Source organism: Aythya marila (genome assembly GCF_965140915.1).
Source record: "Aythya marila genome assembly, chromosome: 8".
NCBI lineage: Eukaryota > Metazoa > Chordata > Aves > Anseriformes > Anatidae > Aythya > Aythya marila.
Window position 1 is genome coordinate 12,044,918 of NC_139049.1, and position 20,854 is coordinate 12,065,771.

The 20,854-nt window shown below is 43.3% G+C and overlaps 1 protein-coding gene across 1 annotated transcript in view; it reads left to right on the top strand.

Moving 5' to 3' along the window:
* The first annotated feature begins 7,808 nt into the window (after positions 1–7,808).
* The window catches only part of ABL2 (ABL proto-oncogene 2, non-receptor tyrosine kinase), a 44,951-nt gene continuing 31,905 nt past the window's right edge, over positions 7,809–20,854 (top strand). Inside the window, exon 1 of the mRNA XM_082766392.1 lies at positions 7,809–8,026. Within this exon, the coding sequence (XP_082622518.1) occupies positions 7,861–8,026 (166 nt within the window). The 5' untranslated portion in view covers positions 7,809–7,860. The remainder of the gene's footprint in view (positions 8,027–20,854) is intronic.

Below are 20,854 nucleotides of genomic sequence, written 5' to 3' on the forward strand. Positions count from 1 at the left end.
GTTCTCTGCAAACTGGGAGAAAAGAAAACAGAATAGCCTGCTGCCGTCACTGCGAAAGGAGCCACTCAGCTGATCAGGCAAGCTTCGTGGGCTGAAGCTATAGAACTGGTCCCTTGCAGAAGAAATACTGAAGGATGTAAAGTTGGCTTATGTAAACAGAAATCTCAGGGTCATGTACAATCCACGGGGGATTCATGCTATATCAGCGTCTCCCCCGGCAGCACGGACTGTTAATGCACGTCATACGTCTGCCCTTTATCACAAGCAGCCCCTGGGAAAAAACTTTGAGACAGATCACTCAAGGTAATTTTGTAGTGTGACTACATCCTGAGAAAGAAGAGACAAAAAGGGAAAGGCAGACAGCAGACAGCCAGGCGGTCTCTAGCATGCTGAGGTCAAATTCCCCTTTCTGTCACTCTTGGGTATGAGAAAGTTGAGGATGACACAGAGAGGTAACAGACACGCTCCCATCTCTGCTGGCAGAGACGGACAAGGCAGCAGGCAGACTTAAGCGTACACTCGTGTGAGCACAGCGATATAATCTCCGACTATCAGAAAGAAGATGCCCGGGTTTCAGTCTTAAATGTCTCAACTTCTCTGCATAGTTCCCATTGCACAGTAAATATCTCAGCTGTATGAAATGTGCTGTTGGCTCTGGGGAGGTATTATTTCAGGTTGGCTGCAGCTGGGAGTAAAGGGTATGGCTTCAGGCCTCATTAGGTGCACACTTGACAAGTTTTCTGCACAAATGTCAATGGAAGAAAGGTTTTCTTAAGAAGACAAGGCTTGTACAGTCATCCTGTGCGTGTGGTGAAGGGAGTGTCTGTCTGTCAGTCCCATCTGTCTTTCACCTCCAGGAACTTTCAAACCTGTTGGCTAATCTTACACAAATCAGATGGAGACGTTGAGGTTCCAGAAATTTTCAGTTCCTACGAGTTGAGGTTAGTTAGAGGACAGTCTTAATTAACACTCTGAATGGAGGAAATCTGTAGATGAAGAAGAATTTAGGTTGGTAGGGGTCACTGGAGCACATCTAGGCTGGTCTTCTGCTCAAAGTGCAGCCAGCTTCTAAATTAGATCAGGTTGTTCAGGGCCTCATTTTGGAGACCTCCAAGGTGTCAGAGAATCCACCCCGGACCTCAACAGAAACGCACAGAGTGCAGCTCCCTTCGCTCTGCTGAGCAGGCCTCAGCAAACTACTTTTCCCCTCTTAAAGAGGGCTTGGAAGTGGCAGCCGAAGGCAAAGTCTGCAGTGATCCCCCACACCAGGCAGCCCGCAGGACTCAGCTTATGTTAAATATATTTAACCAGCAGCTAGTTACTTAATTTTGGCATTCTGTGTTAGTTAATGATTAAAAGTACAAAGGTCAAACTCAGAGACACAAGGCTTTGTATATCTCATTATTTGCTTTACCAGAAGCTACAAGGGAAGGAGTGCGGCTCTGTGTGAGTAGGAACTACGGGCTACATATCCAGCCTGACAGGCTAATGAGAACAAGTCATTCATTAACAGAAGACTTGCTGCTAGGCAAACACACACAGCTGGTATGGGAGAAGAATTTGGATGTGAAATGAGACAGTGTAGTTGTTTTTTTATAAGACATTTCCTACTTCAGCAAGTTTACAGTCTAAATAGAGACCACACAAAACACATTAAGAGCCTGATCAGAGAAAGATTAGGGCTTATGTATTTTCTGAGAGGCTTGGTAATGAGCAGAGAGGCAGAATTTGCAAAGAGAATGGAAATATTTGCATGTTTAACAGAAGGAACAGGTTTGAAACTTAAGTGAGATTTGATTACAAGTGTATATGCTGATCTCTTGGGTACTACTCTGTTCTGTGCACTCACACAAAGAAACACATTTGCAGAAACATCTTTAAAAACCCTGGCGCTTTTTCCTGCTTCATTTCTACAATTACATTTTTCTTTGGTTAGTTTCACATTACTGAGCACTTTTTAAAGAAACAACATTCAATTTGAAAACTAAAAAACTGAGAAATTTAATTCTGTATTACAGTATGAGGCAGGAACACCGTGTCATTTGAAAGACACGGTAATTGCTTGCAATTCTTGCATAATTAAATAAAAAAGCCTGCCAAGGAAGAATCTACTAGGTCTTTGTCAAATTAAACAGTAACAATACTTGAGACTGAACTTTCACTTTAAGAAATGATTTAATTATTTAGGACCATTGTATAGAGCATGGCATCAGTCATGGCCAGGGCACATGAGCAGTTACCAAAGCAGTCCACAGCAAGGTTGGATCCATGCCACCCTGAATTTGTAACAGAGAACACCAATCCTGCAAGAAGTTGGATTAGGTTTCTTGACAAGACCAGAGACTAAATTCAGAAATGTATACGATTCAATACTGGGAGTGCAATCACAGAGAGATCAATTATTTTAACAAGGGCAGCATTGCAATGTTTGGGTTTCAGTATGATTTAGAAAAGCGCAGTGAGGGTGCTGGGAACTCTGGCTGGCAAAGTGTCCTGAGCACGAGTGACAAACAGAGAGGGCAAGAAAGAAGACAGTGGTGAAGGAAGCGTGAGGGGAAATCAGCATGTGAAGCAAAGAGCATGGAGAGGAATCACTGATAAGTCTTAGTTCCGTCTTATTTTAACTTCACATCTTAGAAAACCAAGATAAGGATTTATTTTTTTTCCCTAGCTAATGTAGCCTTTATTTTGTTTGGGACTACTATTGTGCTTTGCTGACTCTAAATATAGTACAGTAGTCATCAGAGGAATCTACGGTGGGATGAGTTTGGTCTTAGGGGCATTGATGGAGATACCACAGTAAGCACTGCGCTCTGAAGCATTTGCTATCCTTTAGCTAAATGTCAGCTCTTTGGCTACAAACTTCTCAGTGAGAAAAAAGCAAAAACGCAAAACAACAAGCTTCCATCTGCAGACTAGAGATCTTTCACTACCCAATGAGCTAGTAAGACTTCAAATTAAGAACCGAAAGAATTAGGCTCCTAAACACGAATTAAGGCAATGCTGAAAGTCTGGTGGCAAAACACTGCTATTGACCCTCCTGCAGACAAATGCCTAAAAGGCCTGAATCATCACCAACACTGTCGAGGGACCTCGTATTGCCTCAGCAAATGTACTTTATCAGTAGACACGCTGTGCAAGTTGAGTACTAATTTGCAATTGCCAGCAGGTGCAGAGATTCGTCATCATTTTCTGTTTGGTAGAGACATCATTTTCCAGAGAAAAAGGCAAACAAACACCATTCGTAATGTTCTTATTAGCAAACCCCTCTACAACCTTTCATGCCTTAAACAGATGCTTGGGAAGGGTGGTGCAGCTGTAGCACTCACACAAATATCTATCAGTCAGGAAAACAGTTACTGAAGAAGTCCTATAAGTTGCTTTTTCCATGTCCCCCCACCTCTAGCTCTGCTTGGATGGAGGCCATGGCAAGGTTAAGGCTCCACAATGATGGGAATAGTTCACACACAGCCTCAGAGTAGTTAATATGTTCCAGTGCACAGTTAATAGATAGACACACAGTGACCAGCCACGCTGTTAGGATCCTGTGAGGGTGGTTAGTTGGACAGTATGCCTAATGCAAAAACAGAATGGATGTGTTTGTAGAGTTTTCTTTTAACTACCATGGAAGAAAAGAACAGTTATTAGCAGAAGAAATTCCATCTGTTAAGGGCTGCACGTGAACCTTTTGTGCTGTTGGGCAAAATCTGTTAGAAAGCTGCACTTCCTGAGAAAGCTTTTATGTTTGTAGCTGCTCATTGGACAGGCCTGCAAGTACTTCAAGCTATCTTGCATGCACTGTGCATACGTCCTAATTTAAATCATAGTAATGATTAAAAATAACTTTTTAAACAACACTGAAATGCAACCTATTGTGCCACAAAAGATCTCTGTGGATGGCGTATGTTAAGAGCTGTCAGTGCCAGATGACAGGATGAGCGAATGTCAGAAATTACATTCTCCTTTGAAACGGCTCAGCACTTACAAGCTTTCAGTGTTTATTGCAGGGTAACTAACTTCGTGTCACAAAGCCTTTATCAGATCTTAAAATCTTTCATTCTCTTTTTAATGTCTTTCCCTAGAGCCCTTTGTTCTGGCTCAGAGGTGGCTGCCAGCTGTTCGCACAGCTGAAGGCTGGGTGTTACAGGTAGCGGAGCGGCCACGCCGGGGCCATCTAGTGGACATCACACTCTGCCTGTGCAGATATCCCAGGTGAGTTACAGCTGTCCTGATTTCCATGATTTGTTCTGATATTGTAGTAAAAGCACAATAATCTTGACATGGGAAGCACAGGTATCCTTTACGCTTGAGGACTCCCCAAATGCCTAGGATCAGGCCCCTTCTGTCCTAGGCAATTCACAAATACCTCAACTAATTCTGGTCATATCCTAAACATAGGCCAAATGTTTAAAATACATCTGTTGCTCTGTGCTGCTTTGATACACTGAAGGTGTATGAGCTCGAAGAAGAGCAAAGATTACTCCTAGAATTAATTTTCAAGCTGCCAATTCAGTAATGCTAGTTAATTTTTCCCAAGTTACAAACAAAGACTGCCCAGTTGACTCAACACTCAGGCCCAGGAGTGTCCAATTTATCCACAGGCTTCTTCTGGCACAGAACTCACACTTTAGGCAAATGACAGCTGTGAGTTCATCACATAATGTGGAGCACATAGGACTGCTCATCCAGCAATTACTTGATCTTGTGATTTTTGGAGCACGCTGTGGATGTGGGGCAATGTATTGTCAGCGCTTAGAAGAAACGCCAAGAAATGGGTACATGGTAAATATTTAAAGTCAGTTCAGAAGCGATTCTAGAAATGCCACATTTCTGGTCAGGCATATTACTGTAACCTCAATGCTGCCTTTGTTTCTTGGTCCTATTATGCCTTACTCAAACAGCTCGTGAGATGGCAGATTGACTGGAAACCCAAAACTGCCAGGAGGGCAGTAACTATTAGGATACCACATTAATGCAAAGCTGCCAGCCCTCTTCAAAAGAAATTACCTTCAGACAAACAACCTATGTCTGATAATGCATGAGCCTGATAACATCACAGCTGATAATAACAGGTAGCATTGATACACATTTTACCTCTTCAAAGCGCGTTGTAATCTTTGCATAGTTAATAACTGTGACACTCCATGAAGTAAATACTCATTAGCCCTTGCTCTAACAATAAGGAATGGCGTGGCTCAGTGTCATCAGTGACTCAGTAGCAGAGAGTCATTTTTGGTTTGGAAAGTTTCTTGTTTATATCCCATCGCTCTTCTAGCAGGCAATCCAGAAGAGTGATCACCAACAAGGGCTTGGCATCCCCTGCTGTGTGGGGCCAGAGGACACAATACCATTTAAAAGATGTGGCTGAGAGCAGCCACAGTGGGGTACAGTCTGAGGACACAGCTTGTTTAGCAGACTGTCCACAACCAGTAATGTCTTGGGCACTAGTTTTGAAGCTTTTTAAATAGGGTACGGCACAATCTAAAAATACTATTATACAGTAGCAAACGGTAACCATGCTGCAGCCCCCTTCCCTTTGCAAGACCTTTTCAGAAAGCCCCTGCTTGACTCCATCCCCAGCTAAGACATATCTGTGTCAGACAATTTCTATGCAGTCAGCCATTAAGATATCCCACAGTAAGCTGTTAGATGTGCACAAGCTGCTGATATGGAGAATGTGGGATTTCATAAGGTCTGAGGAATAAGAGCAGTGATTAAACCCAATTCTCTTTAGTGTACCTACATATAATAGTCTCTTGATATTGGCATCTTCTTTTAAAATGCTAATGGCCTTCTTCTGTGTAGTTCTTTAGGATCAGTGAGTAAAAAGGCATTAGGAAATAAAAATACTATTCCTGTTGATTGGAATGAGTGGTTCTATCCTGCAAGGCAGCTGCAAATGGCACGAGGGAGTTTTATGTTTGTTGTCCCTCTGCAGTCTCTAGAGAACACAGATTTTGATTACAAGGCAAACCATTTACAAATGCAAAACCCTGCAAATTCTAGCTGGAATGAGACCAGGAAAAATCTCCACTGCGGAGTGTACCTATGTGGACTGGTTCTGCCTGTGACTGTCCGTTCTGCAGAGACACCCTCTGCTCATAGCCACATAGCCGTGTCCTTTGTAGGTCCCAGGACTTGGCAGTGCGTACCCCGTGCTACACCCCAAATACTCCCAGGGCTATTTTAGGAACTGTTTTGTTGTGTGTTATTAGCAAGCTTCTCTCTAATTCCTGATCTCCCCCGTGCTCTCAGTCCATGAGTGCAATAAGTGAAGGCATTTCTGTCTGCACAGGCTCCTTGCTCCTGTTCACCCTAGCCCATGTCAGAGAGCACACAAGCCCAGCTGGGTGAACCACCCCTATTTCAAGGTAGAATTGTTATTGCAGCTGGGTGCATTTCGAGTGCAAGTGAGAGGATGGACAGAATTTTGGTAGTACCTGGGAAGTTAGAACATGACTTCAGAAGTGTCAATGGAAATTTCATATGCGAAAGCTGACTTCCATGGAGGAGCTTCTCCTCGCCATCCTAGTCTAAGACAGCCACGCGAAGGTTGGTCTAGGTGTGGGTTGCTGGGGCTCCAGCAAGCCAATGTGACACTGCTCTTGGTGATGTGGAGAGGGAATCCGAGACTAACAGCACTGCAGCTCATCCCCAAAAAGGCAAGCATGGCCAATATATCGCTGAACTAGTAGCAAGCTTGGAGACCAAAATACTGCCAAGAACCTAGGTCTTCTAAACTGCAACAAGCACCGTGATCTCTCAGGATGAAACCTCTTTCCTTCTGCTTTGAATTGGGAAGCCTTACGCTAGGAGTAGAGAAGCTGGAAGAAGAGAGCTTAATTGCATGCCAATTAGCGATGGTGTGCGCTCAGCCACCTGATGGCAAGATGCTGCTGCCAGCCGCGCCTGTCCAGCGACACGCCTGATGTTACTCACACCGCTGGGCCTTCCTGGTCCTCCCTGCTCTCAGCATGGGGAGGACGAGGAGGAGGAGGAGGACATGCTGCAGGTGACATGCCACAGCCCAGGGAGTTCACCTGGGGCCTTATGAGCAGCGGAAGAGGAGGCGCACGTGGTGTGGGCAGTGCACAGGAGTGGGAACATGGTGCGGGCACGAGGAGGGCCTGGCGGTTGGGTCAGCCATCCCGACCCGTGTGCCAGGGCCACGAGGAGGGCGTGAGTTTGCCTTTTGGGACCAGACCGCATGGCAAAGCGATCCCATGTTTAGTCCACCTGCTTGGGTGTGTGGGCTGCAGCCCGGGTAAGGGCCCAGCTCTAGCCTTGTTCTGAGCCTGTGGGGTCACGGCCACCAGCGGGATATCCCCTGGGGACACGGCGACACCGACACAAACACCAAAGCTCAGGCTGCGGCAGGCACGGCCCGGCATCGCCACAATGGGGCTGGGCAGCACCAGGACGGGGCTGAGCCCCCTCCTGGCAGGATAAACACAGCGGGGCCTCGTCCCTGAGCGCTGCAAGGCGTGAAGGAACCCGCTGCGGTGCGACATATCGCGATATGGCACGGCCACGAACGCTGAACAAACACTCCGAAGGGACAGGACCCAACGCCTGGCGGAGCACCACACGCCCCGCCTGAGCCGCGAGCTCCCCCATCGCCGCTCCCCCTTTCCTCCCCCGCGCCACCCATCGCGACCGCTGTCGCGACGGGCGGGGGCGGGCTCCCCGGGAGGACCGGAGGCGGCCGCGGGAGCCGCTCTGCCCGCTCCGCCGCCGCTCTGTGGTTTAAGATGGCGGCGGGGGCCGGGGGGGCGAGGCCGTGAGCGCCGGGCCGGGCCGGGCCGGGCCGCGCCGGGCCGGGTGCGGGGGGCGGCATGTGAGCGGGGCGGCAGCGCGGCGATGGGGCAGCAGGTGGGCCGCCTCGGGGAGCCGCCCGCCGGCCTCCAGCAGCAGCAGCAGCAGCCGCGGGCACCGCGAGGGAGCAGCGCGGGCAGGCCGGCGGGCCGCCGGCGGGAGGCGGCCGGGCGCACGGCGGAGGGCGGCTTCAACGTCTTCGCCCAGCACGGTGAGTGCGGGGAAGGGGGCTCCGGGAGCTCCGGGGGCTCCGGGGGTGGCGCTGGGCACGGCACGGCAGCCCCGCCGCGCTGCTGCCACGTCCCGGGGGATGCTCGGCTCGGCCTGGCAGAGGGCTCGGGGCCGGGGGAGCTTCCCCGGGGCTTGGGGGAGGCCCGGGCTCGCCCCCGGGAAAGGGAGCTTGCAGCGCTCCGTAGCTGTCACCGCCGGGGTGCCGAGCTCGGGGTGTGTTTACAAGGAGAAATGTGAAGCAGATTTACAAGGGTAAACGTTACATGTGCTTGCAAGAGTTTACCGAGGAACTTAAAACGTGCCCTTCCAGGTCTGTAACTCGCTGTTGGTGCTATAGAGCCCAAAACAGGAAAGGATTTGGTTTTGATTGAGGTATTACAGCTGCCCTCCGCTTTGCAGCTGAAGTTTATGCCTATCCACTTCTATCTTATCACTGTAAACTGATACCAGAAATGGGCAATGCAACATGAACCATTTGTAACCGCTCACAGAAGGTGCCTGCAACTTCTAATCCCCAATGTTTTGTATCTATTTTACTATCATCATCTCTGTGGCAGCTCCTTAATAAAACACAAAGATTTTGGGAAGGTATGATGAACCGAAACCTGTCTGCCTCAGCAAGAAGATTGAGACTAGGTTTGTGGATGCATCCGCAATACTGAAGAACTGAATCTGCTATGGAGAGCATCCCTGGTTTGGCTGGTTGTAGGTGGAGGGAGGTGTCAGTGTTTGTAGATGACTGCTTCTGACAAGACATTTTCTTTTGCCCACTAGAATAAACATAGGCAAAAAGATTAAGGAACATCCAACCAGCAGCCTAAATGTAAATATAATCTGCTGTGACTGCTGACATGTAAGTATCTATCAAAAGAGGAGTGCAGCACTAAATCTGGTTCTTAAATTCTCAGTGTTATCACAGCTTTTGAGTTCAGGGAGCAGTATCAGCTCGGAAGCCAAAACAGAACTCTGTGCTTGCCGAAATGCCCAACCCACTCTTACCCCTATTAAAGCTAGGGATTACTTTTTCATTGCGTCTTTCAACCATAGTATCATCAACTTTTTACATGTTTTAGATTGTCACCGTATTGTATATTAAAGGCACTTGGGGCGAAACATTTGTCTAAAAGAGAGAATATTGTAAATTGACGATGTTAGAGAGCAGATCTCAGAAGCTACGCACTTATCCTGGTTCTTTCAGTTTGCTGTAATCTATGTCTTCAGCAGCAGAACAAAATTGCTGTGTAGACTGCTAAGCATGACTTAGCAGGCAAAAGTACTGCTGATGAGAGTCTGTCTTTAGTGTTTTGGTACCCAGCTGACTACTTTGTTCTTGTTCTTACAAGGCAAGCGTATTATGAGAAACAGCAAGGACATTTGTGGGAAGTATGGGTCAGCATGTAGGGCCTTACAGTTGCTTCAGAGTAACACAGCTAGGGTTTTCTTTGCTCAAGTGCATCTTTTCATTTATTGCTGCATGTTTTAGTAGTAATTTAGAGCAGCATCCTGAACATGTCCTTCTAGCTCCTCCCTCTGTGTTACTAAATTTTAAAGGCAGAAGGTAGGGAGAATTATTTACTTGTAGTGGCAGGGAAATTGAAAGAAAAAGCTTTCTTAAGCAGGCAGGCGCACGAACCAGACAAATTAATGTGTTCTGCCAACCCTTCTGCTCTGTCTTCCATAGAACTAGAAACAAAAATAAGCTTGGAAAGCAAATAGGCTCTGAATAAAACTGTTCAGTGACATATAAAAAGAGCGTTTCTCTACTGTAAGAGTGATGATAACTTTTAAAGCAATTTCTCTACTACTTGTATTGCCTAGACTATTGCTTCAGTGGTAAGGTAATAAGTATAATTTTACTTATTTTTTTGTCGCTTCTGTTATTTTCTTTGCAGACTGTAAAGGCATATTGAAAGTGTCTATTGAAAATAAGATACAGCTTTCCGTTCTTTTAGACTACAGAAACATTTTTTTCCTTTTATTCTTTGTTTCCAATCTAGTTTTTTTTGAAGGCGGGGCAGACTTCAAACTCTCATCCTTGCTGAATGTTTTGACCCTGAGTTCCCATATGTTTCACTAGACATGAGTGAAAAGCTCACTGTTAATAATCTGTAGCAAATGCTAGTTAAAATTGGGTATGTATTTAAACACTTGTCTTGGGCAATAACCAAAGATTCTTGTCAAGTTCCTGGATTTGGAGTTAACTTCCTTTCTCAGAGAAATTGTTCTCTTGCAATCCTGATTGCCCTTGTCTGAGATTTTTATTTTTTTTCTCTCAACTCCTATTCTTATTTTTCACTTACTGACCTTCTTCTGTTTTACTTAACCTGGCTTCCTGATGACTTTCCTTAAGCGCCACCCTTCTCTTACTGAGACACTCTTGTTGCTGGTGGTATTTCTTGATCAGCATTTCTTTCTTCTAGTCGTTTCTTTCTGAACCTGACCTGTCCTGTCTCCTGTAGGAGATGTATTCACAGGATGTGGAAAGTGATGGAAAACACACAGGATTATATGCTGGCACTCTTGGACCAGTGACTAAACCAGCCAGTCTAAGGATGAGCCTAGGTTATCTACCTTCGTTGTTTGTTGATGTGAGGAAGACAACCTCCTAACTGGGCTAAACCCTTATGCCTATACATTCCTGTTTTAGCTCATGTTGGCAGGTTTCAAACTGTTATCTCAGGAGTGACATGAACCTTGCCAACAACTCTTGCCAAAACTCATTTTGATGGGTTGCTGCTTCTTGATTGGTTATAAAAAGGATCGAAGTAAACAAGGTTTTCAGCCTTAGACCCATTTTGCCACAGGATTTGAAGAACAGGTAGTGTCAAATGAATTAAGTGTAAAGTCTCTTATGCTAGGCTACCAAAAACTTCAAGTTAAACAATTAACTTGAAGTACATTTGTGTACAAAAAATGGAGATTGAGTTGAACCAGTTTGTCCCAAACTCATTTGCTGTGTTACAGAGGTTCTGGCTACAGCTGTGTACCAGAAGCAGTACATATATCCAGAAGTAATGCCTATATGTATTTATGGAAAAAACGAGGAATTTGAAGATGTTTTCTGCTTTATGGAAGGAATATGGACATCTGTATTGTGGCACCCCGCTATTCTGTCATGGAAACAGACACCTAGATTCCTGGGGAGTTCAACTCACTGTGGTATTGAAGTTGAACAAATAAGACCTAAGCCAGGTGATACGCACACATTATTTCTTATCAGTGGAGCAGAGTTCTCCAAGATGTAGAAGATGATGATGGATTTTGCAGCCTTTTGCAGTTAGGCCTTCAAAGTGCCTCGCTCTAGCATTCCTAGCACATAATCTGTGACTTATAAAAGCAAGCAATGGATCATCAAGCATGTTGGTTGCTAATAAAGTAGTAGAAAGGGAGAGTGTAAACTGAAGGACTGTTCGAACACTGCTGTTCCCATTCACACTGCTTCAGAGTTAACTGGGACTACAGAAAAAACTGAGCTGGGAGAGGCTGCAGTAAATGCTGGTTATGATCTAATTCCTACAGTTCAGTGCAGCCAGGAAAGAAAAAAAAGTACTCGGTGCTGTCACCGGTCGAGCTTGCTTTTCCTTTCAGAGAAGGAACCGGGTAAAGAACAGGAACATAGTATATCTCCTTATCCTTTCAGTGGTTTGTCTGAGAGAAGGGGTACAACCAACAACAACTGACAACTTCCAACTTGCGTCGGCTCCTTGTGTGACCTTTAAACAGTGACATGCTCTAATTTTCTTTCTGAAGAGCAGTGATAACCGTCTACTGTACCAAGATATTCTTTGGAATGGTGTTAGCATGCGTTTCATCTCTGAAAAGACTTGCTGAGTGTTGTAGAAAACATACTGCAGGAAAATCAGATTATTTAAATCCTGGCTGGGAAGCCTTTGCTATACCTGTTTGTGATACTGCTACAGTTGCCTTGGTGATATATTTTGGGGTAGCGGAAGGCGCTGCCACACTTGAGCTTTTGATCCAGCAGGCGCAGGACATTTGTTCCCTGTTTTGTTTTCTAGAGGAGGAGTTTAGCAACCTTTTACTCAGTGCATCAAGGTCAAGCAAGATAAGCCTATACTTTTAAAAATAAAATTATCATTAAAGCTCCCCTAAGGCAGTTGGAGTGCCGTGCCACATGATAAAGACATTCTAAAATAGGAAGAAGCACAAATAACTATTCCTTTTGAAATTCAGTGAAACTGAAGGGTTGGATACAGGAAAATGGAAAGAAGGAGAGAAAATAGGGTCAGTTTAACAACTGTACTTTGTGGGCCTCCTAAAGTGTCCTTTATTTTTCATCCCAGTGAAAGGCAGCAAGCTTGGGCCAGAGCTACTTGCCCGCAGACTTTCCTGTCAGTAAATGCCCTACGCAGATGGAATATAATCACTGTATTCAGCGCCTGGCTCTTTGTACTGTAAATCAGAAATCTTGTGGGACCATAATGTATAAATAACTCTTAACTAATTATTTGGGGAATAAAGGATAGTTCAGCTAAGTATCTAGAGAAATGTCTCCTGCAGAACATGAAATCATAGGCTCCTTGTTCTCTGCTGCATCGTTCTCCATGATATCTGAATTATTCCTGCAAATTTGGTTGCATTCAGTGCTCACTTTCATAACTGCTCTTAAGTCAGAATTTTTGCATACTTTATTTTATAAGTGAGAAGACTCTACCAACTCAATGGAAGGGACAATATAATGCAGACTATGGACCTGTTTTAATTCCTGGCGCGCGTGTGTGTGTATATATATATATATGTATATTTCTTACGTACTTTTCACATAGACTGGGGAACGCAGTCTGAAGATGACTGGAATGAAGTTACTTCAAACCATGGCAATTGGAACTATCTTAAAAATCAAATTTCAAAGCCTAGGCAGATCTCTGATTTCTCAGTTCTCTTGTAGCAGATGGTGTGGTACAAGTTGTTCTAGCAATATTTCACAAACTTGCTGTTGCTTGCAAGTGCAATGTTTTGAAGAAAAAAATGTTGGATTTTTTTTTTTTTTTTTTTTTTTTGGAAATAAGGACACGGCCAAGTGAACAAATCAATGGAAAGTGACTGTGTAAGCTATTGGACACAAATTGTCACAAACAGTTTAAATCATCTCCTTTAATCTAGCTGGACTGACAGCTCACATAATTAAGAGTTAGGAGATGGTTGGACTATCTCCTAGAGGTGCTGTGGCAGGGTTGGCTTCCAGAATATGTTATTGCTAGTGCTAATTACAGATTCTGAGACAGTAGGCTTGAAATCATGTTTTCACTGGTGTTCAGAAGAAGTGACCTGTTCTGTGACCCACTTACTTCAGCATATGTCAGGTTCCTAAAGCAGGCTAGTCCTTGCTGAAGTCAAATCATACTTTTTAGATCTTTGTTTTTTTTTTTTTTTAGGATAAAGCTAGATGATCATTAGCATGATTTATTCTAGCCCATTTCTGTTAATTGTCACAACTGAGTGTTTCCAGTACACTTACTGAGCTGCCTTCTAAGTGCCACTAACAGCTGACTAGTTCACACTTGAAAGAATCCAACTAATATAAAACCAAGAGGAAGAATTTCATACTCACTGCAGTAGGGATAGGTGTGAAAGTTATTAGAAGTAGTGCAGGGAAGTTGTGTTTAGTGACTTGCCAAATTTATTTTCACCTGGTTGTATTTCCAAAAAAAAAAGCCATGGATGGATGACTGCAGCCTAAAGCCCCGCCTATATTATAACTGTTTCAGAGTCTGATGCCCCAAATCCCAGCTTGCCAAGCAGTTAGTTGTTCTTTCAGCAGTGTGTAATTATGAGTGACATGGAGCTTAGTAGCTGTAGCATGAATGAGTGACGTGGAGCTTGGTAGCTGTAGTGAAGAGGTAGCTCTTGGTTGGCTTTGCAGGTGAATTTGCAAAGGAGAATCTGCAAGGTGAATCTGCAAGTTCCTTCTTAACAGCATTCAGAAGAGTATTTACTGATACAGTAATATTTCTCACAGTTGCTCGGACCACCAGGAGACTCTCTCTCTCAACAGAGCAGGAAAGTAACACAAGCTCACGCCAAGTGCGATAACACAATTGAGTTTCTGGGTCTGAAAAAATGTTTTTGTCACCATTACTGCATCATCCCTGGCATCTGTCTGGTTTTGTGGTTATGAAATACTTTGTTTTATTTTAACGGCTGATCTTGGTATTGTCCATAGAGATTATTCTCAGTAGAATAAGTGACTGTTAGAAAACGATTGAGGCTTCCTGTTGGTAACACTGAAAACCACAACAACAAAGCTCAGTTATATTACCAATATCTGCTCAGGAAGTTTCCTGTGCTTTGTGGTCTTTATATAAAGACATACACATCTCCCAATACCAACTGTTTATCTGCAAGCGTGTAAATTAATCTTTTAGTAGGCAGCTTTCATTAGCAGCTAAATCAGCACAGGAGTTTAAAAAACAGCCCCAAAGTGACTTTGCCATTTCTTTCGGGAGAGAGGAGATGAAGATTCACAGAAATACTTCACTAACAATTGGATTGGTTTCAATTTTTTTGTGGCTCTTAAAAGGCCATTAAGTTTATTTCTCACAAGAGTAAACTTTTTTTTTTTTTTTTTTTTTTGGTAAATTCCTTTCCCTTTCTCCTGTCTCCCTGCTCAAACATGCAGAAGTCTTTTTTGTCCACAAACACTGTCCTTAGAATCTTAATCTTACTGTGCTACTTCCATTAAAAAATAATTATATGTGTTAATAAACTTGGAGCTTCATTTATGCTGATTTGCAATTACTCTGTGATAACAATCACGTGAGAACTGGAACTACAATTATGTAAGAGGAAGCGGTCTTCAGTGAATGAAAACTCATTTTCCATAGGGCAGTTTTGCAATCCCCCATCCTTCAATTTGAAGGATGATTACTGGTTTGGGGCTTGGCCTCTTTTCTGTCTCCCTCCTCCTCCCCCTTAAACAGGACAAATACTAAAGTGAAAGTGAAGCAGCTGCTTCTTGATATAAGCTGTATGTAGCAAAGGCATAGGAACCGTCTCCTGGTGCTATTTAGGTTAAATTAGGAATCACATTAGAGGAGTTGAGGATGAGAACATTTTGTGTTTGTGACCCTATGCACATACAAGCCTATTTCTTCCTTTTTTCATGTAATAATTCCAGCAACAAAGGCACAGTGGAGACACACTTGATGCTATTTGTCATCATCTCACCTGGGCTATGTAGGGTGAACAACTACGGAGAAGAGTAACTCCAGAAAGACAAATAATGCTGGGAAGGGAGGAATGGTAATGAGCAAAGACTGGAAAAGAGAAAAGCATAAAATATCTTGCAACCTCTTCCTAATACTGCATTGTGGTACATGCAAGACTTTATCTCAGTTGCTCAGTTTTGGAGATGATCCTTTAAAATACCATCTCTGGTATACTTAATGCTTGTTGAATGAGACAGGTGGGCCTTCCACACTGATCAAAGTTAGAAGTGGGTTACTGCCCGAGGTCCCTGTAATGGGTGGCATGCCAACAGAGGGATTTCCTCGTACCTAATGACTGATAGCAGACACTAAAATAGAAGTCCTGAGGTGCTGGAGCACAACAAACCACAAGTCTGCAGCACTGGTCATGTTGGGAAGGAAAAACTCACCGGCAAGATCTCTTCCTTTCATCTTACCAGAGGTGGAATCAAGAACAATTGAACAGTGAATGCACATACACAGGCCTTTTATAAAGAGTTTGCACATGGGATTTACAGTGGCTTGGCAGAAGATACCAACAACCACTTTTTTTTGCAGGTTGTGCGCTCAGCACCACAACTAATTTTAGATCAGGTGGCAGGCTTGGCTCTGGGTGAAAGAAATGATATCAAGATTGACTGCTATGGTGGTAGTATGTAACACAGGTCATGAAATACTTCCATTTTTCAGATTCTGTAGCCAGTTAAATCCATAATTTTTGGAACAGTTGACCATAGAGGGTAGTGTGCCTGTACAGTAGATACACCAAAACATATAGGAGCTGCCAATTGAAGAAGCACTTCCCCATCACAAATCTGTGACCACTCCAAAATGGCCCTGCCTAGAAGCTTGCTAAAATATTGTCATATCCAAGTAGATTTGTAAATAAACTCCTACATTTACCTGAAACATGAGAGGTCCAAAAGACCTTTACAGAGCACGGATAATGTTTTCTAGAGAAAAAACAAAGCTTTGTATGTTCTAATTTTGCAGCCCATGGATTGTGAAGATAACCCTTAAAATCCAAACCAGAGCGTGAATTAATACAACAAGGCCTTCCTTAGCTTACGGTGTCAACTCAGTTTTCCAAGATTATTTTGAAGTCTTTGCTGCCCTGGGTTCATTTTGCTAACCAGCGATGTCACGGAGTTAACAAGACTGTTCAGTTTTACTGCTGCTATTCAGAAACTTGTGGGAGGCTGTGCAACTGATGAGAATATCAATTTTGTGTCGCTGCTCAGAAAAGCAAAGAGCAGAAGTAGAGACGAGATACAGCTCTGCTAGTATTTCGGAAGTGTATTTAATAACAGGAGGAGACTGGAAGAATGATTGAGATAGAAGTCCTTGACCTTTTCCAAAGAAATCATTTTGAAGTGCTATTTCTGGTCCAGCGATATAACGTGCCAGAACTCGCCAATTAATGAAACGAAGATGATTGTTAAGATCTAAATGAAGTCTTTGTTTATGCAAACTTTTTAAAAAACCTGATACAAATTATATCATCTGGGAAGAGTGAAATGAACTCTTCGTAGCCATGCAAATAGCCTTCAAGACCTTTTGAACTAGCGTGCAGCATAGCTTTCTTCCCCTACTAAATCACTGGCTCCAGCAGAACTTGAGGTTATGCTGGCCTGAGCCAGCACAGACTTACTGCTCGTGTTTAATGCAGTTTCTTCTTAGAGCACCAGTTTTAATTGTAAAGCTTTCTTTGTGTCCGCAGTTCACTTCAGTACAAGTGAGAGAAACGTGTCCTTTGTCTCAGAGCTGACTTGTAGTTCCTCTCTCCTATAACTTTTTCCATCTTTGGAGTAGCTATAAAGCAGCAAATAAAACTGCTCAGTCTAATAGTTGGCAGTTCCCTGACTCGGATATCTGAAGTTAAAATAGCAACTTCTTCAAATTTGAACTTTAAATCCCCAAGTGTCCTACATGTGCTTTTTAGAATATCCCCATTACTAACAGAGTTGTGTCTCGGTAAGGTTGCCATTCGGATGGCGTGCTGATTACAGAAAAGAGGCTGGGGTACAGATGCTCTGAAATGTTCTTTGACCACTTTGTGGTGGTATCACTGAGTTCTAGTTTGTTTTCAGACTTTTTTACTGTCTGGATTGGCCTCAAGTAAGCAGTGATGAGGTCAATCATTTGTGGCAATAATATATAAAAACAGCGAGAGCCTGCTCTCTGCAGGCTCGGGAGAATTCTTGTACTGCCTCCTGACTAGAAAGATGAGGGGATTTTTTTCTCTCTCTCTCTCTCTTTTTTTTTTTTTTTTTTTTTTTTTTTCCAGCCAGGGAGAGTTGTACAGCCTGGGGAGGGATGAACAGTGTTTTTGTAACTGATACCAGCTTGAAAGCTGTGCTCTGCCCCAATTACCCAGTGAAGCACAGCGGAATACCTTTCACTAGTTACAAGTTCTGTGCTTGTTATTCAGTCCTATATTTGTTGGTTTTACTAAATTTTGATTTATGGGTGCTTTTAAAATCCCAAGAGTAAACAGAGAAAGCAGAGGTACTGTATCAGATGAAAAAGGCTTTCTCTGAGAAGATCCTTAGAATAAATGGGGAAATGGTATCTAATGTCTGCTCAAGAAGCTATGTGGGTGTTGAGGTTTACAACGTAGTTGTAAAAAAAAAAAAGAGCTTTTTTTTCACGCTAGAAGCTGAGACATTTTTAAAATCAAAAATCTGATTTGAGCTACAGAAGAACACCTAGCCTGCTTTTCATAGTTTTCCAGAGATGCATTAGGTGGTGTAGGATTGGTGTGCAAAAGCAGTAGATGCTCAAATGACAGTTTGCATAAGCCCACTATGACTGTCTAATGAAACGTATCTAGCAGGTTCAACTCTTGTCTGTGTCATAACAGTACTGCTACATTTGTTTTGTCAGAAAATGTTTTAATTTTCTGGCTTTAGATCATCATAGTTATGAAATACTTAAATTATTTAGGGCAAAACCAGGAGGGCATTAAGGTATAAATCCAAGCCTTTTAGCTGAGCAGTAACTCACGCACATTAGCACTACATTGAAATAAGCCAGATGTTTAAACCTGTCAAAGCTGAGCTTGTCTGGAGTCTTGCACAGAAGTTCTAATTCTTTCTTTGATAAGTCTTGATAGCTTCAGTCTATTTTTTTCGTCAAATAGTTAAAGGTAAACTTTAGTGAGACACTTGTGTCATACCATGAACACAAGCTTGCACCGTAACAGTAGAGTTGCAACGATTTTTTTTTCCCTTTGTGTGCCTTGCAGAGTGTTTCTGCTAAATCAAATATTTTTCTCATTTCAGGGTTTAGTGGCAAGGCACGTAACTTTGCTTCTAGGTTCAGCCTAGCTCTCCAGTTGTGCTCACCTGGCCTCTCAGGACCTGCACAGCCCCAGGTGGACAGACTTAGTGCTCCTATTACGCTCACCTGGATGGTGGGCCATGGAAACTGGCATGCCTTACAGCAACATAATTATAGACTGTTTAGGCTCAGGTGAGCTTTGCTAGTTTTCTTGCTTTACACATGGGGGGATGGTATCCCCAGGTGCTGATTAACAGCTAACATGCACAATTAAATTGCAGCTCATAGGTGAAGCACTGCTAGATTGCATTTGTTTCTGGACAAGGACAACATCTAAGGAACCTCTTAGTCTCTTTCCTTTCTTTTCCCTTTCCCTTTCCACACCAAGTTCACCTCGTTGCTTTTCTTTGGAATGCCCATCACGTTGCCAGCAGGAAGCAGGTGAGTTTGAAACAGAGAAATCATGGTAGCTGAGGAGCAGGGGTAGCACACTGAACTTGAAGTGAAAGGATAAATTGCAACTGCTTTTGTAGAAAATTATTTTCCAGTTTACCACGAGAGGGTGCTACAATGCTTTGACTTATATCTGTTACTAAAAGTTTTTTTTCTAAAAGGTTAGTAAATTAAAAGTAGAGTGTTTGAACATTAGTGTGTTTTAAGTAACTGTTGCCTTATGAAACTTTGATCTTGTCTTTCCTAAGGCTGATGATGTAGCTGTTTCTAAGATGTAGCTGTTTTAAATTGTAGTGGATACATGTTTATTTTGCTTTTGCCTGTAAGAGCTGAACTGCTTCCTTTTGAGTTTTGTTTCTGTTGGGCTTTATCCTAGGTAACTTCATCTGCCAGAAAGAGAGGTTTTCCAGGCTGTTTTTGTATGAGAACACAGGCAACCTTTCGTGCATGAAAAGACAAAGTCTGATACTTCTGCTGGCTGACCTGAGCCCTCGAATTAGAGCTGCTTCTCTTTGCTTCTGTGTGCTTTTCTCATCATGGCAATAATGCTTGCCTGTTTTGTGGAGATGTTTAGACTTAACTTTAGCATAAACACACACAGGAAAGCTGTCTGCAGGCTAGAGGTTGTCACCCACTCTTGTCTCATCCTGTAGGCTGTTTGAGATGTGTTTGTTGTGGTTCTAGACTATTCCAAAACACTTGTGGCATGATAATAGGTCTGAAAGGTTAGTGTTTGTGTTAGTTGTTTGACTTGTCTTGAAATGCAAACTCAAAACACTTCTATACTGGGTGTTAGATCAAACTTGCATAAAGATGTTGCAGTTCTAGTGACTTGGCACCAGTTAGTGAACTTTTGGTTGTGGCTATTACTCCACCACCAAACAAGAGTGAATTGCAGTAGGCATTCATGTAGTGGCATTGTTGGCTGGGAGACAGGATCTCTGCAAAGAGATCCTAAACTTGGTGTTAGGGTTTAGGCACGTAATTACTGGAAAATCAAATCACCCAACGCTACTCTGGTGTTCATCCTTGACTGCTCAGCTGTGAGGTAGTTGTTATACTACATTAGGACACATTTGTGTTTTTCTAAAAGTCACCTGTCATTCCCTTTAGTAGTAGTCAGTGACAGGCCACATTAAAAGGAAAACATAAAACAAACTACTGGGTCATAAAGGTCATAAAACAGACTACTAGAAAGGACATAGGAAAATCCATTTAAAATATAACTAAGACTTTCTCTGGCTTGCGTATTATCATGTAAATGCAAGAGCATGAGTTCTGGTATGCAACAGCTGTCCTTTTCTTCTTCCCTCCCACTTTCTTAATTTGCTATGAGGTTGAGGTGTAAGTGCATTTCAGGCCTTGGCATCTGGCTTTGTTACATCCACCCACCCATTATTTCCTCTTACAGAAAGATTAAAACACTGTTCATCACAATTATCCCCAATGCTCCACCCCCTTAGCCTCCAGGGAGATGAGCTTGTAATTTTCAAAACCATAAAAGCTGTTATAGAAGCAGCATCTTGCTTTGTTAATAGAGAAACAGGCTTTAGTGTATGAACTGCTCTGGCATAGCAGCACGTCAGTTCACCAAACTGAAGGTTAGCCTTCCAGGGCTTGCTCTGGAAATCTGCTTCTAGAAATTAGGTAGTTATGCAGTGTGTTAAGAAGCAAGCAGCCTATGCTGAATACCCTGTGAAATGAGGGTTGTCTGAGGCTTAGGTAAAAAGCAGCAGAATCAAACGTCCAGCAATAGGTGCTGGTGACAAATTAGGAAGAATGACTGTTTCCTTTCTCATGAGTATTTAGCATTCTTATGCAGGTGCCTCTATCTTTGTTTTGAGCCATATCCCATCTGAAAATGA